We start from the raw sequence: 16178 nt of genomic DNA on the forward strand, positions 1-16178 counted from the left end.
GAGCTGCCTTGATCAATGGGCTTTCAGCCACAGAGGAAGAAAAAGCACACCTACATCTCTGGCAGTGTGTGGCTCCAGGACAGCCTGAAACCCACTTCTGGGTATCCTTAAAAATGCCTTAAATCCTAATCTCACCTCAAAACAAGGTAGCTGCCCTTTCAGAGGGTTTATCTTTTCTTCACATCATCCAGGCAGCTTCAGAAACCCGGTCAGGAAAGGCTCTGCAAAACCTCCTATAGCTCTGACTCAACAGAAAAGAGAAACCCCCAGAGCAAATCAGAATCTTCCCTGGAGCTGCTTAAATTTTCCTCTGGGGCCATGGCAAGATCGTGGCCACATGGGCCACATCCCCCAGCTGGGCCAGCTGCCCACCCCTGCCCAGCCCTGAGCAAAGCCCCTGAGAGCTCCAGGGAGAGGGGAGAGCTGTCTGCAGGGCTCCTGAGCTGGGGAAAGAGAGGGGAAATCAGGTTTGACCCGATCACACCTTAAATGAAGGGACCCTTGGGCAGTACTTTTCCAGCCTGAGCATGCCTAGAAGCCCAAGGCAGGAATTATTTCCTCTTCTCTCCTGTCTGGTCTTTTGCTTTTGTTACTAATACTGTTACACAGTCCTGTTTTATGCCAAGGCAGTGGGAATTTCTACACTTTTTTTTTCCTTTTATTTTATTTTATTTTTTAAATGGGATAGCAGCAAGTATTTGGAGTAAATTCCCATTACAGCTGGGAGAGTCAACAGCAGGATCCCTGTGAGAGCACATTGCTTTCTTAACAAATCTCAGTGAAACCCATCCCTGCAGGGGGAATCTGTTTCCAGCCGCTTTACTCAGGGTTCCTAACCCTGGTCAAGGCTTCCCCTCCCTCAGTGGTGAGACAGGGCTCTGCCTGCACAGCATGGAGGAAAAAACCTCCAATAAATCAACCCAGGGAAACGCAGCTTGAGCAGGTTGAGAAGCAAGAGGCTGACTCCGGGTTTCACACCTTCCCCAGCTCAAGCACCCCAAGCCATCCTCATCTTTCCTGGGAGGGAATCACTGGTGGGACCATCCCTGGGCACCAGGACTGGAGCTGGACAAGCCCCAGAGGGGTTTTGCTTCGTTCCCTCCAGGCACAAACCAGATTAAACACAGACATGAGTGTGAGCAGTGAATCATCTGCCACGAGAGCAGGAGGGACAGGACTCCAGTGGACAGCAGAGGCAGCAGCAGAGAGAAGAGCTGGATCAGGACAAACAGGGAAAATACAGAGACAAAAAAGAAAAAGCAAGAAGTGCATCTATCTAATCTAAGTTTAAATTCTCTGCAGTGGGAATTTGCACCTTCCAGCCAGCACACCCTGGAGGCCCACAAGAGCTGCAAGAAGAGCTTCGATGCTAAAGCACAGGGAAAATCTGAACATGATTTCTTAACTCCCATTCCATTTGCAGCACAGAAATCTGTTTGAAATCAAAGGCTTTGCCACCTGTGGTTTCCAAAAGTCACAAAATTGTTTCTTCCATTGAGCTGAAAAAAACCAACCTGACCAAAACCCCAAAATTTAAAAATAATCTTTTGCCAATCAGTGGTGCTGCAGTGTCCCCAGATCTCCTCAACAGACATGGAAAGGTAGCTTAGTAACAGCTACCTCTGCCCATTCCCACGCACTGCACTGGTTGAACTTGATTTCTATTTTTTTATTTTTTTATTTTTTTTTTGTAATTTAAAAAAATTCCCTTTTGGAAACTGTGGTTTCAGCAGAGTTCTCTTTTTCTGTGGGAAGATGTTGGTTTCAGCTGTGATTCCAAAAATGTCATTTCGAAACAGCGATTCAGACCAAACCCTGCCCTTTCCCTGCCTCACCATGCCTGGGGCAAGGTGGATGTATTCCACTTGATGTTTGTGATCCTGGGCTTGGGGCAGGGGTATTGACTGCTCTCAGAAATTTGGTGTTTTGGCATTTCTTTGGGCAGGAGATGGGAAAGAGGGTTTGGAGGTGCTCGAGCCAGCGCTGGGGTCACAGCACTGGCACAGCCTTGGAATCATCTGACTTCCTACCACAGGGAAAAGTGTTCCAACCAAGGCCAGCTGCTTCCCAGCACTGTCACACCAGGTTGTTGTTCCTGCAGCAATGCACAGAGGACACCAGGAATCCCCCAGAACAAACCATGAGCAGGAGGTGAACGGCACAGTTCAGAATTGGGGCTGGAGGGGCGGATTTGGGGTTCTCCTCCCTGGGCTGCAATTAAACTGCTTCATTCCTTACCAGAGATATTCTCCCAGCTGACCATCAGCCTGGGGCTGTGTGACAAGAAAGAGGGGAGGCAGAGCATCCCAGCATCCTGCTGATGCCCACAGGAGCTCCTTATGCCCAAATCAAAGCCAAGGGGCCACCACTTGCCCATCCCAAGCAGCTGGAGGAGCTCTTGCCAAAGCCAGGCTGCTGCTAACAGTGCTGCCACCTGAAACAGAGGTTTGTGCCCAGCCAGAGAGAGCCTGGGACACTGAGGGCAGCAAAACCCAGGGATTCATGACTCCACATCCCCCAGCCCCAAGAGGGAGCCCAGGGTCTGGGTGAATCTACAGGACAGCCATCCTTCAGCCACACAAAAGAAAACCCCCTGCAAACAGTCAAGTTTTCAATCGCTTTAATGTGATCACTGCAATTTGACCACAGTTTCAGAAAGGAAAAAAAAAAATCAAAAAAAAAAAAAAATCACACAAATTCTCTGTGCTTAGGATTTGAGTCAATCTAGGCAGTTCTTGTTGATTGACGATATTCAAGTTAAGACCTTCTGAGCATCAGTGACGTTCTCGGCTGAAAGGCAGGACCACGAGTGTTGGACAGAGTGGTGCAAACCAGGAATGCTTCTTCTGGGATTAGAGCTGTGCCACCTGATCCACTCAAAAGGAAACAGTTGTACATGCACACACACACACATGGAGCATGCAAATACACCAGGAACCAGCTACAGCTCCACGGGGACGACATGGGTGGCAGTACAGAGGTGGGGCCGTGGTTCAGAACGAGGAAGGGGGGAACCCACACAAATATCCAAAACTGAGCAGATTCATTTTCCAACATTCCAGAAGAAAATAGGAAAATTGAAATTACATTGTGTTGACAAACCCTGATTTTTTTTCTTTTTTTCTTTTTCTTTTTTTTTTTCTTTTTTTTTTTGGTAACAAAGCAAAAGGTGAAGGCAAATTTTCCAAAGTATTGTAAAATTTATTGTATAAGTATTGCAGCTTTTAGAATGACATATAATTGCCACTATTGGTTACTGGTACACAAGAAGCGTTTACAACAGATTTTTGTAAATTGGCATCAGAGTACATATTCATACTAAAACAGCAAAATATAGATAAGTACTGCATTGCATGTGCTGTCAATAGTTTACATAAGTTTAAATTGAACAGAACTCAGGATACAGGACTGCCTATAACAAACTCCAAAGCCAACACAATGCAACCGGAAGTTTAAGAAAATATTAATACAATGAAATGTGTCTATAAGGCAGGCAAATTAGGACTTTAATGTTGTCCTTCATGAGCTTCTATAGTACAGCAAAAATTTGAAGCGCAGTTTCTGGAAAACTTCTTTTTGTGGTTTTTTTTTTGTTTGTTTGTTTTTGTAGCTTTGTGTTGTACACAGAAGATCTCTGAGCAGTACAGAGACAGAAGAGATTAAAATTCATTCTGTTCCAGCCTAGCACTGTTAATGCTACACATCTGATTCGATCTTTTCCCAATCCTTAGGGAAAACATTGGGCTTTGATTTCTTTATTTTTTAATATAGCAGTTAGTGCAATTTTATAATTCAATACACATACAAAAAAGGGTGATTCTCCAGAAAGCAACTGGATTTCCTTAGACCCCACTTAAGACAGAATGAATTTTGTAACACTTATGGAAACAACACGCTGGATTAGTAAAGCTGAATCTTCAAACTGGTGTAACCAAGGGTTGTGAAGGGAACACGTGTTTGACCAGTGTCAGCCCCAAATGAAACCCATCCTTCCTCCCCACCAGAATCAACAAAGCCACGTTCCCATTCCAGGCCAGTAAGGTTTGGGAGCACTTTAAGGATGCTGTTTGCCATACTGTAAGCTAAGAAACTCCGTAGGATGAACAACCCCTTTTAAAGCTAACACGACTTAAAACTCCGAGCAAAAAGGCAGGCTAGGACGTGAGGTTGCTAAGCATTAGCAATGCCTTGATTCTTCTGTATTCCTTTAAAAATAAATCAGTTTTAAGGGGCCTGAATCTCTGTGCTGGCAGCTGCAGGACACTCTAGCACCGCTCTCCACTGAGCTGCACCAAGGTCAGAGGGAATGGGGCATCAGCAAGGGTGTGCAAAGCAAATTCCCTGCCTTGGTGGCAAATTGGGATGTGGGAATGGGGAAGAAACGGACCCCGAGGTGAAAAGTAACATTAAATAGTAGTAATAATAATAATAACAACAATAACAACAACAATAATAATAATAATAATAAAAAAAAAAGAACAGACCGTTATTTCTAAACACCCATTCAAGAACTTGGAGTTGATCTGGGCCCCAGATCTGGTATCTGCACTTGAAATACACAGTTCTCAGGACTGCAAAGAGAGGGAGGGACAGAAGAAAGACAGAAAATAACAACTGAGCTCTGCTGAGGAGCTGCACCCACTGCCTGGGACCTGGGGCTCTCCCCACTGCAGCTGCAGCAGAGCAGGGAGAGGTGGCAGCTTGGGGTTTGTGTATGGATGGGCTGGAAGGCATCGTTTGCAACAGAAATTTGGTGCTGATGAGCCAACCCATTTCACACTCATTAAGCTCCCCAAACTAGAGAAAGAGGTAAATGAAACTGGGCCCAGGAACTCAACAAACTGATCACTCAGCTGCAGAGCTTGGGGTGATGCTAGACAAATAAAAGCTCACACTGGGAGAGGACTGGGGAGGGAGGGGAAAAAAAATAGGGGGAAAAGAAAAAGAGAATTGGTTGAAATTTTGAGGACTTTCAAGCATGAGAGCTGGGTTCAATTGCACTGCATCTTCAGACCCTCTCCCACTACCCCTCTGTGCCTATCCAGCCCCCTGCCCACTTCCCTGACTTTTCCACGGGGTTTGGTGGCCAGGTGACACCCTGTGACAAGACAATCTCGTTCCTTAACAACCTCTGGTCCCCACACACCACCTCTTTACTCACTGCTCAGTTTTAAACATGTGATGCATATTCCACCCAAAATCTGCTGAGGTAACCGTATTTTTTAAATAGCAAACGAAACGAGTTCAGATCACTGAACAACCCACCCCTCCCTCCCCAAAAAAACAAAACAAAAAGAGCAAACACCCAACCCCAACAACACTATTCACGCATTTTGGCTCAAGAGGGCAGTAGATATTATATTTCGCTTTCTCTTTTGGTTGGTATCTCATTTACAATATCCACCACAGATTCCCACCTCCCTGGGCAGGATAATGTGCATAAAACGTGTTCAAGTTCCCTAAGAACAGTCGGAGCAGAGCAGCGGCCAAGGGAGCAGCAGGTGTGGCCAGGCACAGGGAGCTGCTCCGGGAAAAAGGGACTGGAAAAGGGAATGCAAGGTCCAAAGGAGCAAGAGACCAGACGCTGGTTACTCGTAATGCTAAGGATGATTTTGTGTCCCTCTCTCTAATAAGGGAGGGTTACTGTTTCTTTAATAAGGCACTAAATAGACATGTTACATAAAGGAAAGATACATTTTAAAAACTCGTACAAATTCGTCAGTTTTGTACCTTTCATGACAAACTAGATTTATTCCTTTGCATTACTTTTTTTTTTGTGGCTTTTTTTTTCTTTTTCTATTTTTTTTTTTATTTTTTAGGTCATCGAAATTTAGGTTACTCGACTGTAAAACTATGAAGATTTCAAGAGCTGTGGAAAAGCAGTTTGAAGTACTGAGAAGGTACAGGACTATTTCTAGGCAGAAATAAAAAGCAAAAAGCAAAAAAAAATAATGATCAAACTTCAAGTTCAGCTATTCATCATCTTCTTTAAAATATATATAAATATTGTTCAAATGGTCAGAACTTCAAAACCGTTCTCATGGTTATGCTTTTTTTTTCTTTTTCAAGTAATAAAAAAGTTGCTTAAAAACAATAGTTATTGCCTTTATATCTTTCATTTATGTCACTCTACTAGATAGCATCCTGCAGGAAATGGAATCACACCCCCTGGTAAAATCCTCGCTCTCTGTGGCTCCCTACCGACCCTTCCTCGCAGAGACCGGACCCACCACGGGATTCTTCCCTTTTGCCTTCTCCCCCTCGCTCTCTCAGCTTTCCCACTCACCCACTCGGTCACCCACGAATTCACCGCGAGGGTGAGGCCCTGACCAGACACCGGGGTGACACAAAATGTAAACAAGAGCAGAGCAAGACAAATTGCTTCCAAAACCGAGATAAATGAACCAGGCGGGACCTGGGGGGGGAGGATGTCGCAGAAGAGGTAAGGGGGGGTTGCTTCTAAAGCCTTAAGCATTATTTTTGTAGCTTTTAATGAATACAACACAGGAGCAGATTCATTTCCATCTACTGTGCCTGGTGCCTCTCTAGCTGGAGAATATAAAAAATAGCGACAAGCAGGGACGGCGGAGCCGCGGGACACGGCCGTGCCCGTTTATCCCAAATTGAGGTTTGGGAGGTTGAAACAAAATGAAAATGATGTTCACCATCACCACACTTTCCACCTCAACCTTTCAAAGAGACATTTAAACCCAGCTGAAGGGCAGCCAGTGGGTGAGTTACCACTTCCTCACTTCCACCACCACCGCTTTGGCTCCAACAGGGCCCTTCAGTTGAACATGGAAAGAAATAAACCAAAAAACACTTTTGTTCCTTCAGACACAGTTTATTCTCAACCCCCACCACCCTCCCCTCCAAAAAGTTAGAGGTTGTCCAAAAAAAAAAAAAAAAAAAAAGGGAAAAAAAAAAAAAAATCAAGTAATTTTTGCCTGCTTCAGTCATTCCTGACTGAGGGAAGCAGGGAGTTTTCATTTTACCTTGTTACTCCAATAATCCTACCGGGTGACAAACAGACACACACCAACTCCTCTTGCTTTGTAGGGAATGTATAAAAGCCGTGGCTGTCGGCGGCCACGCGCAGGGACTCTGGAAAATTAAGGATTTGCATAAACTGCAGTCTTGCTCACCGCTCCTCCCAGGGCTGGCATCTCCACTCCAGCGATCCTCCTCCCCTTCCAGCTACTTTGTTCTTCACTTCCACATAGATCCCTTAACAGGTTCATGGTAGACATGATAGAGGCTTTGACCAACACAAGCACTGACATATTTATATTAAAAAATAGTGCAAAATTTCAACATTTATATAAATAACTCTAAACCCCTGCTTTTGATTTTTTTTTTGTTTTTTGTTTTTTTACAATGTAATACATGCTTTTTGAGTTGGCACTCAAAAAATTGCCATTTTTCTTCTAGTTCAGAAAACAACTTTTTTTTTTTGAATAGGCCTCTTCTAATACAAAAATACTCCTGCTCCTTACACATACACTTTCTCTTATTTTTAATATATATTTATATATTTATATTGCAGATCTTTAAACAAAATGGTTTTTGTGCAAATATTTTGTTTTTAAAGATAAGTGAAATAATCAAACAAAAAAAAAGAAAAGCATTCACACACAGCCCAACTAGAAACAAACAAAAAAAAAGACTACAGTTGATTTTTTTTTTTTCCTTTTTAAACGTCTAGACACAGCTCAATAAAGAAATGTTTTTGCAAGCTTGGTAGGCTTGTGCATTCAGACCAGACATAACAAGTAAATATTTATACACGAGAGATGGGGAAGGGCTTCTTTTTTTTTTTTTTCTTTGCTCATCTTCCTCAACTCTCTCTCTCCTTTTTCTTTCAACGAGAAGTGCAGAGTGTTTCATTTAATTTCTTGCCTTTTTTTTTTTAAACTTTTTTCCTTTTTTTTTTTTCCTTCTTTTTTTTTTTTTTTAAAAGGGGTGCCCTTTTTGTTTCTCTTTCTCTTTGTTCCACGCCGTCGTCGTCGTCGTCGTCGTCGTTGTGCTCTCAAGGCCATTGATCTGTGAGGGATGGAGTCTGCTGCCCTCCAAGATGGGGGGCATCCCGTTGGTGTTCTGCTGGTGCTGGTAGAAGGTGGAGCCGGGGTAGTGGCCGATCACCTCGCTGTAGGTGGGCGGCGGCCCCTCCATCCTGCCGCTGCTGCCGTAGCAGGTGGCACTGATGCCAGAGTTACTGCTGGGGGGGCACGGCCCCCCGAACACGGAGTTATCTATCAAGTCACTGTCGAAGATGGTTCTGTTTGGGGGGGCGCGCACCGACTCCCTGTTGAGCTCCATCTGCTGCTCGGGGTCGCGCAGCTGCAGCGTGCAGGGTCCCTGGTAGGGCGGGGGCTCCTCGCCGTCCGACAGCGAGATGGTGGGCGGCAGGTCGATCTCGTGCTGCAGGTACGGGTAGGTGGGCTGGAAGCGGTTGAAGCGGTCCCTCTGCAGGAAGGAGGGCACTGCCAGGCGCTCGCTGGGCCGCGGGGTGTAGATCTGCTGCTGGAAGGGACGGGAGAGAAAAGAGGGTGAGAGGTGCGAGGGGCTGGGGCGCGGTGGGACGGCGGGACGGGCGGCGGCACCCGCGGAACCTCACCTCGGTTATGCCGGTCCCCGACACGGTGCTCTCCGAAGGCCACAGGCTTCCCTCCTGCAGGGGAAAGGAGAAGAGAGGGCAGGGTGAGTCTGATGCCAGGGGGGTCAAGCTCCTTCTGCAAACAGCTCGTGGCAGGTGTCACCGAGAGAAGACACTGCCACCAACGTGTTCCTGCACCAACTCCACCTCCAACTACGATCATGAGTGCTGGGCATCACATGGATGCACGCTCGAGTGTGACCACATCAGCACTGAAAACACCCCTTGGATCAAAACTTCCCTCCCCTTGCTCCTCCATCTCCATTTAATGGATCGTTTGCAGAATGAATGATGAGAATGGTACCAGCAAACAACCCTCTCCCGTTTGCAGACTTCCCCCCTCCCGCCCCCACACCCCCAGCACGGTTCTTTCCCCGGTTCAAACATGCCAGAGGAGTATTTTTCAATTTGTGATCCATGAGCCGTGGGTGATTCACAAGACATCAAAAAATGCTCCATGAAATAATGACAAAATTAAAAAAAAAACACAACAAAAACAAAAACCAAACCAAAAAAATAAAAACCTTCACACCCACATTCTGATGCTCACAACCACGGCCATCATGGGAAAATAAAGATAATAAGTGAATAACCAAATGTTAAGTCTAATTTTGATTTGGCTTAAAAAAAAAAAAAATGGAAAAAAGAAAAAAAAGTGTAGCAACAGGATGGTTTCAGAGTATTTTTTCCCCAAGGAGTAAGTGGTCCTTGGCTTAAATAGACTGAACTGGGAGAGGCTTTCTTACACTGCAAGCATCACCCTGATCCTGAGATCCAAACCTCAGTGCCAACAACCCCAGGCACGGTGAAGCCACAATTTCCCCCAAACCCTGAGACTAGTTTACAATTCATGATCAAAACAAACAAACAAAGGTTCTTCCCATCTGCTGGTGATACTCTGAGCACGCATAGTTCACCCCAGACTTTTTTGCCTTAGGAACTGCAATATTTAAATATTGCTAATATTCACATATAGCAACATCCCTCTGGCAGGCAGAGCTGGAGGAAAACAGCCAGAAGGCTTGTAATTATAACTTGGAACTTCCCAGTTCCTTGCAGGTGAATCTCCAATTCTGGCACTAGTAAGCCAGGCACAGGCAGAAGTATTTAGCACCAGTGGGAAAAAAAATGCCAGGGGAAAAAGAAACCCCCTTTTCCCCTTTAAGTGTTGCACTGAGAGCCTGGTCTGAGCAAACCACACACATTCCCCCTAGGAGAACTCCTATTTCTCTACCTGCCCCAAACACAGCACCAGCAGCACATTAAAATCTCCAAATAGATCACCTGTTATATCCCCCACCCTCCTGTTTTCTCTTCTTTCCCTAACACTGGAATGTATTTTCTCCTTTGGCACAGCACGTGGTCTCAGGTACGAAGAGAATCCATCAGGTTCTGGGTTTTGAAGCTCAGCTCTGCACACAAACCTCAAGGCAGGGCTGGTGTCAGTGCAAGGAAAATGGTGATTTAAATGGAAATGAGACTGCCCAGGGTCTTCCCCCTTCTCCATGGCTTTTTCAGGTGAATCTCCTTGGAGCAGAGGTGAAGTGCAGCAATGCCAGCACGTTCCCTGGCCACAGCTGAGGAATGTGCTGGCTGAGCTGCAGCCCCACAGCCCTTCCCGAGCAGGACAGCCCTGTTCCATTCCAGACCTCGAGACTCCAACATGCAACTGTTTACACAGGCATGGACTGTTCAGGCTGGTCCATTTTACATGGATTCCTTGCCTGCAGGGAGAGCCTGCAGTCAAACTCCCCCAGCACAGGAACTGCATCTGCCACAGGACAAATCCTCACCTCCAACTCTGTGCTCAGGCACTGACACCAAAGGGCCCAGGGAGGATTCCCAGTGCCACCACAGCGCTGCCAGCCTGTCACCTCACCCCAAAGGACGCCCAAGCAGTGGGCAGGAGCGGGAAGCACTCCCAAAATTGTGTTTACTTTGCCGTGCCCCCGTGGCAGACTTCCTGAGCAGCGAGTACCCTGCTGCCTTCTGCTAGATGTTTTATATTTAACTTGGCAGTGGGCAGTGCCATGGCAATATCCCATCTGCTCCCCCCTTTCCCGGGAGTGATGTCAGCCAGCTCCCACGAGGGTGGCTGCAGCCTGGTGCTCCCCAGCCCTGCCAGGCTCAGCTGGGACACCCCAGCAGGGCTGCTCCACCCAAACCATGCCCTGCCCTGTGCCCCCTCACCCAGAGCCTGCCCCGGGATCCTGCCCCTGTGCTTGGAATCAAAGCTCTGGCTCACACACCATTCATCTGTTTGCACAGATGAGGTCCAGGAATGATGCCCTGGGCAACACGTGGATGCAAGAGTAGCGAACCAGCAGAAACAGCATTAAAATGGGATGTGCAGAGAGAGGAGGAGCAGACAGGAAACTCATTTTCTGTAGGAGCTGGATGTCTGCAGCCATTATTGACCACCTCTCCCAGGACTCCAGGGCCTGGCCACGCTCCTGTGCCCATGGCTGACCGACCACAGGCACCCAGTGCTCCCCAGCACCAACCTCTGCCCCACACACTGCCATGAAACTCAGCTGGGGAGCAGCTCAGCTCCCATAAAAACTCCACAGCAAGATTAAAACTGCTGGAAATCAGTAGTTAGAGGAGGGCAGAGCTTCAGGGACACAATACACCCCTGCTTTTACCCTTCACTCTGGCCCTGGGATGGCTCCACAGCCCCACTGAGCCAAGGAAAACTGCAGGAGCAACATCACTGCAAACCCTCAGCCTCCCCTCAACCATCTCTGATTTTCAGAATATTTAGGACTTGAATCCATCTCAACAATGAACAGTCTAGAAAGCCACAGGTTTCTGAAATGAAAGGTAGGATTCTGCTTTATGGTGAACAACACAGCTGTAAAAGCCTCTGCAAGTATTGCAGGACTCGCTGCAGAACCTAAAATTACTTTAAAATCTCTTTTTAGACATCAATCTTCAACTTTTTTAGAACTACTTGTTTTAGTGATGTCAGAGAATTTGCTCTGTAAAGCTGCATGGTACAGATTAAGTCTCTGAGCCTTCAGGAAGACTCATTTTCTATTTTGGGGGACAAAGGTGTGCTCAGAAATTGCACTTACACTACGTCTTCTGGGGAGAGTGGGATACCACTGTTCCAAAGGTGCAGGGACAATGCTATTCTTATAGCAAAAAAAAAGTTATCAGTAGCATTTCTTAAATATTCTTAGTTCTGGGAAATAAAAGGTACTTGTCATGAGGAGACAAGAGTTTAAGTAGAGTGAGAATGGTGATGGAGAAATGCATGAAGTAATACAAAAACTGCTTGCCAGCGAGAGCCGCATTAAAAAACCCTTTAGGGAAATTAATTTCTCCTTCAGCTGTAATTTTTGAGCTGCAGCTACAAAAAAGGACAACTCCAGCAGACCCAGCAGCATCCTGACCATGGGATGAACTGCTTTAATATTTCAGCAGATGAAAAGCGTGAATGCAGCTCCAGTGCCCGTCTGCGGTCACGACACCAAAATGAAGTTTGGGATTTAAAAAAGCCCAACACCAGTTCAGTGCAAGTTTAATGGATTGCATAAACCAGTATCCAGCCCAGTGAGGCCTCTCCCTGCCAGGCTGCAGCCCTCCTTCAGACTGGAGCTGTTTCCCACTGACAGATGTGCTGAGCCTGAGAGGTGCTGCCTGTAAGGTCTTTATGATGCTGGATCCCACTGTAACGAGCTCCCCGCTCGTTAGCACACGAGGGGCTTCTCTGTCCCTTCAGGAGGCTGCTGGGACCACAGGGAATCTCTGCTCCACTCCATCAGTGCTGCACACACAGCACCGACAGGGCAGGGAGATGGGGAACAACCATAAAGACAGGAAAAAGTGAAAAAAAAATACCCAAAATTATGGGTATCAGTACAAGACATTCCTATTTCTCTCCTTAGCTCCAAAAAAGGTTTTAAAGACTCCACATCCTCACTGGGGTTGAGCAGAGGTGCAGATGTAAAACACTGATGAAAAGCCATTTAATCATTAATGTGTCTGAAGGCTGAATAAGTAACAGAGCTGAGCCAAAAAAATGGCTGGAAATTTTGGCCTGGTAAAATTTAAAATAGAAAAAAATAATAAAGGAGAAAAGGAAGTTGTTTTTTAAAGAGTCAATTTTTCATTCAACCCGAAATTTTGGGTCAATCTCCATGTGATTTTCTTTTTTCTTTCCATGTTAGCCTTCTTAACTCTTTTTAAAGAAAATAAATGCAGGCCACTTAAGGAAAGAGAAATTACTGTATTAAAATAAAGAGGGTTTGATCTGAACTTTGCTTTGAAAACGTAAAACATTTGGCATTGTGCAGGTAAAACATTCCGGGCATGATAATACAGTGAAAGAATCTGAAAATGGGAAAACAATGTTTCTGCTATTTTAAATAACTCATGTGCTCGGATGCCCACACTCTGCCGCTGCTGGAAGTGGGACCGTAAAGATTTCCGGGTGGAGCTGGGATTTGTGTGGGGAGCTGGGCTCTGATCCCCCAAGCAGGAGGTGCCTGAGCCATCTCCACCCTCACACCAGCTGGTTTCACGTGGGATCAGGCATCCCGTGGGATCAGGCATTCCCAGCTCTCTGGCAATGACAGCTGACCCTGAGCTGGGATCACACCGTGCCTCTGGAGAGGTGCTCCACAGCCCACGGAGCGAGGAGGGGTTAATGCGGCTGGGGTTTGCACAGCTCTCCTCCCCACGGGGCATCCCCCTTGCAAAGCAGCCAAGAAGGGACCTCTGTCTGCTGTGTGTGACAAAAACAGGGACAGCCCTGGGCACCTGCAACTGAAGGCTGGCTTAGTGAAAGAGCTCAGCTATCCCTCTCAAAAGGAAAAAAAAATAGAGGAAAGAAAATGGAAAAGTAGAAGGAAAAAACCCCAAGCAATCCCTGTATTCAATCTTTTTCCTGCAGCAAGTATGGATTTGATTCAGGGGAGCACAGCCCCACACAGAGCACCCCACAGCACCAGCTGTGTGTCCAGCCTGCCCTGGCAGTCTGCAGAGGAGGGATTGGCAGCAGTGACCTTGGGGGAGCCCTATTTAAAGGGTGAATTCACTTCAGGGTGAATGCTAAAAAAGACAAGTATCAGTAAAAGACATCCCTGCACTGAAGACAGAGCCACGGAGGCAGCAGTGGAAATGTAATGCTTTTTCTCTATACATCCTCCTAAGTCTCTCTGAGCCACTATATTTGAGGAAACTGCATGAACCAGCATCTGCCTCGAGGCTGGCGAGGCGTCCCTCAAATCCCTGTCAGAGGTACAATTCACACGTTTCTCCTCAGGCTTTTATGAAAAGAGAGCTACAGAGGGTTACAGAGAGCCTCTCACACATCCCCTTGGAGAGATCTCTGCTTGTCTGGCTGACAAGTGTTTTCTGCCCCTTCCACCGCAGCAATGGCAGCAGCACTGGTGAAAATGGAAGCAGTACAGTCAGGATTTCCTGCTCTCTGCAGGGCAGGCAGGAAGTTTTTACACAGTCACTGGAGACTCTAACTGGAGCCAAGGACTGGATAGTTTGGGACTGCTGAACCAAGGCATATGAACCCCAAGCAGCTGGGGGTGGTGGTTTCAGGAACAGGACATGCCAAGAACAGCCTCCTGAAGTCATTTATTTTTTACTGATGTAAAATCTGAATTGCAAAGCTCAGGGCAAAGGCAGAGGCTATGGCTGTCCATACACACAGCACCCTAAGGAGCCAGAGGCACCCCTAAAAGACCCCCCACACCCAACAACAGGGACAGATGATGCCAAGGCCAAGCATGACCTGCCATGTGTGGCTGGAAGAGCAGGGTGTGACTTACTGAGGAGAGGTTCTCGTCTCGCCGCCTGCCCTGGCTGTGCCGGCTGATGAAGGATCGCGCAGAGAGTTTGTAGTGGTTCAGCAGACACGTGATCACCACCACCATCACCATCATCACCACCACGATTATGATTATCTGTACAAACTCCAACTCCGCTGCAAGAGAGACAGACAGACAGACTTTGAGCCATCAGGAACAGCAGCAGGTAACTGAGCACAAGAGCAACTGAAGTGGCTGAGACAACACTGACAGCCCTTCCTGTTACAGCTCTCACAGGGCTCTGTGCGCCCTGAACCCACAAAATCCTCATTCATTCACTTTTTCAGTGTCACAGAAGAGCCTCCAGGAGAGATCTTTGCAGACAAGCTATACTGCAGAGTGTTTCCTGGCTACAGCACAGACTGGACTTCCCAAAGACCTCCTGGATGTCCCCCAGTAGCATCCCAGTGCCTCACGTGCCTCTCTTGGGGCTGCAGAGCCATAAACCAACAGAAGTCATCCTAATGGAACGGGTCAGCTAAATGCAAGCTAAATTTCTGCAGCTCTCTCCCCATCACCACCAGTCCTTCCTCCGGGGAGGACGGGACTGAGCACCTCAGCACACCCCTGCACAAGCACACGTCCCTCCTGTCCCAGGGCTCAGACAGTGGTGGCCCAGGGGACAGCACAGCACAGCAGGCAGTGGCAGCCCCCATCGCCAGGGCTGCCCACCCAGCAGAGGAAGCAGGCGAGGAGACCTCCTGCTTTTGGGTGAGACGCCAGATGGGTGCGATGCGTCTGCCAGGGGCCGCATCCCGCAGCTCCAGACAGCCCTCGGCTCGGGGCTCGGCCAGCTGACAGCGGCAGCTTGAGTGGCTTCAACTGGCAGAAAGGAAAACTGCCAAAACCCCTCCAAACAAACAAGAACAAGCAAACAACAGACTATCCGGTTAACTCTGCAGACACTTGGCAGGAGGCAGCGAGAAGGCGCTCCTAAAATTTCCTAAGGAAATAATTCCTCACACCTCTCTGAGGCTTAGGAAAATCGAGTACTGGAGGCAAACATTGTGCTGGGTCATTATTTCCGTGAATTTGGTGCCCAGGGAGTACATGCCATTCCCAAACTGCTCAGTCCTTCCCCCCAGCTCCCTTCACGCCAGCAGTGCCCAGGACTGGGCAGCAGCAACTCCGGTGCCCAGCAAAAAGGAGGGGTCAGACAGCAAAATTCAATCATTCCAGGGATTTGCACTTTGCTTCTCAGCAGTGACAGCTATAAAATCCAGTTTGGGAAAGCCATGTCCTAAGCTATCATGGATGCTGCCATCTATATTTAATCTATACAGACACATGTATACATCTGCAGACACACAGCAAGGCCCACCAGACCTCAAAGAGCACCACTCACACCAGCTGGGGTGGCTTCTGCTGAGTCAGGCAGATTTATTACATTTTTGGTTGGGGTTTTTTGTGTTTTTTCTTTGTTTGTTTGGGGTTTTTTGGGGGAACGTTTTTTAATGGAAAGTTTTCTCCTGACAGGTGGCATTTGAGTGCCAGTAAAAGCAAATAAATGTCAAGAAAACAGTCCAGGTGGTGAGTGCTGCCAGTTACCTTGGATCTCTTTCTGCTTAACAGCAGCTATTTCTGCCACTGCCCAAAATGCTCCACCAGCTCTGCCCACTGTCTGCAGAAAGCAGAATTATGCCTTGAAAGCAGGAGCCTTATCTGGCACTTCTAGCTGGATGGATGAGGGA

General features: G+C 47.2%; 1 protein-coding gene across 3 annotated transcripts in view; it reads right to left on the minus strand.

The window, feature by feature from the left end:
* Nucleotides 1-2616: 2616 nt before the first annotated feature.
* Nucleotides 2617-16178, minus strand: part of PMEPA1 (prostate transmembrane protein, androgen induced 1) — a 45595-nt gene continuing 32033 nt past the window's right edge. For 2 of the 3 annotated variants that reach the window (XM_058850684.1, XM_058850682.1), the window contains 3 exons: nt 14449-14603; nt 8618-8671; nt 2617-8523 (listed from right to left, as the gene is read on the minus strand). In XM_058850684.1, coding sequence (XP_058706667.1) covers nt 7954-8523; nt 8618-8671; nt 14449-14603 — 779 coding nt within the window. In that variant the 3' untranslated portion in view covers nt 2617-7953. The remainder of the gene's footprint in view (nt 8524-8617; nt 8672-14448; nt 14604-16178) is intronic. The other variant, XM_058850683.1, reaches the window with a different exon arrangement.

This window comes from Poecile atricapillus, chromosome 15 (assembly GCF_030490865.1).
Source record: "Poecile atricapillus isolate bPoeAtr1 chromosome 15, bPoeAtr1.hap1, whole genome shotgun sequence".
In the NCBI taxonomy this organism is placed as follows: domain Eukaryota; kingdom Metazoa; phylum Chordata; class Aves; order Passeriformes; family Paridae; genus Poecile; species Poecile atricapillus.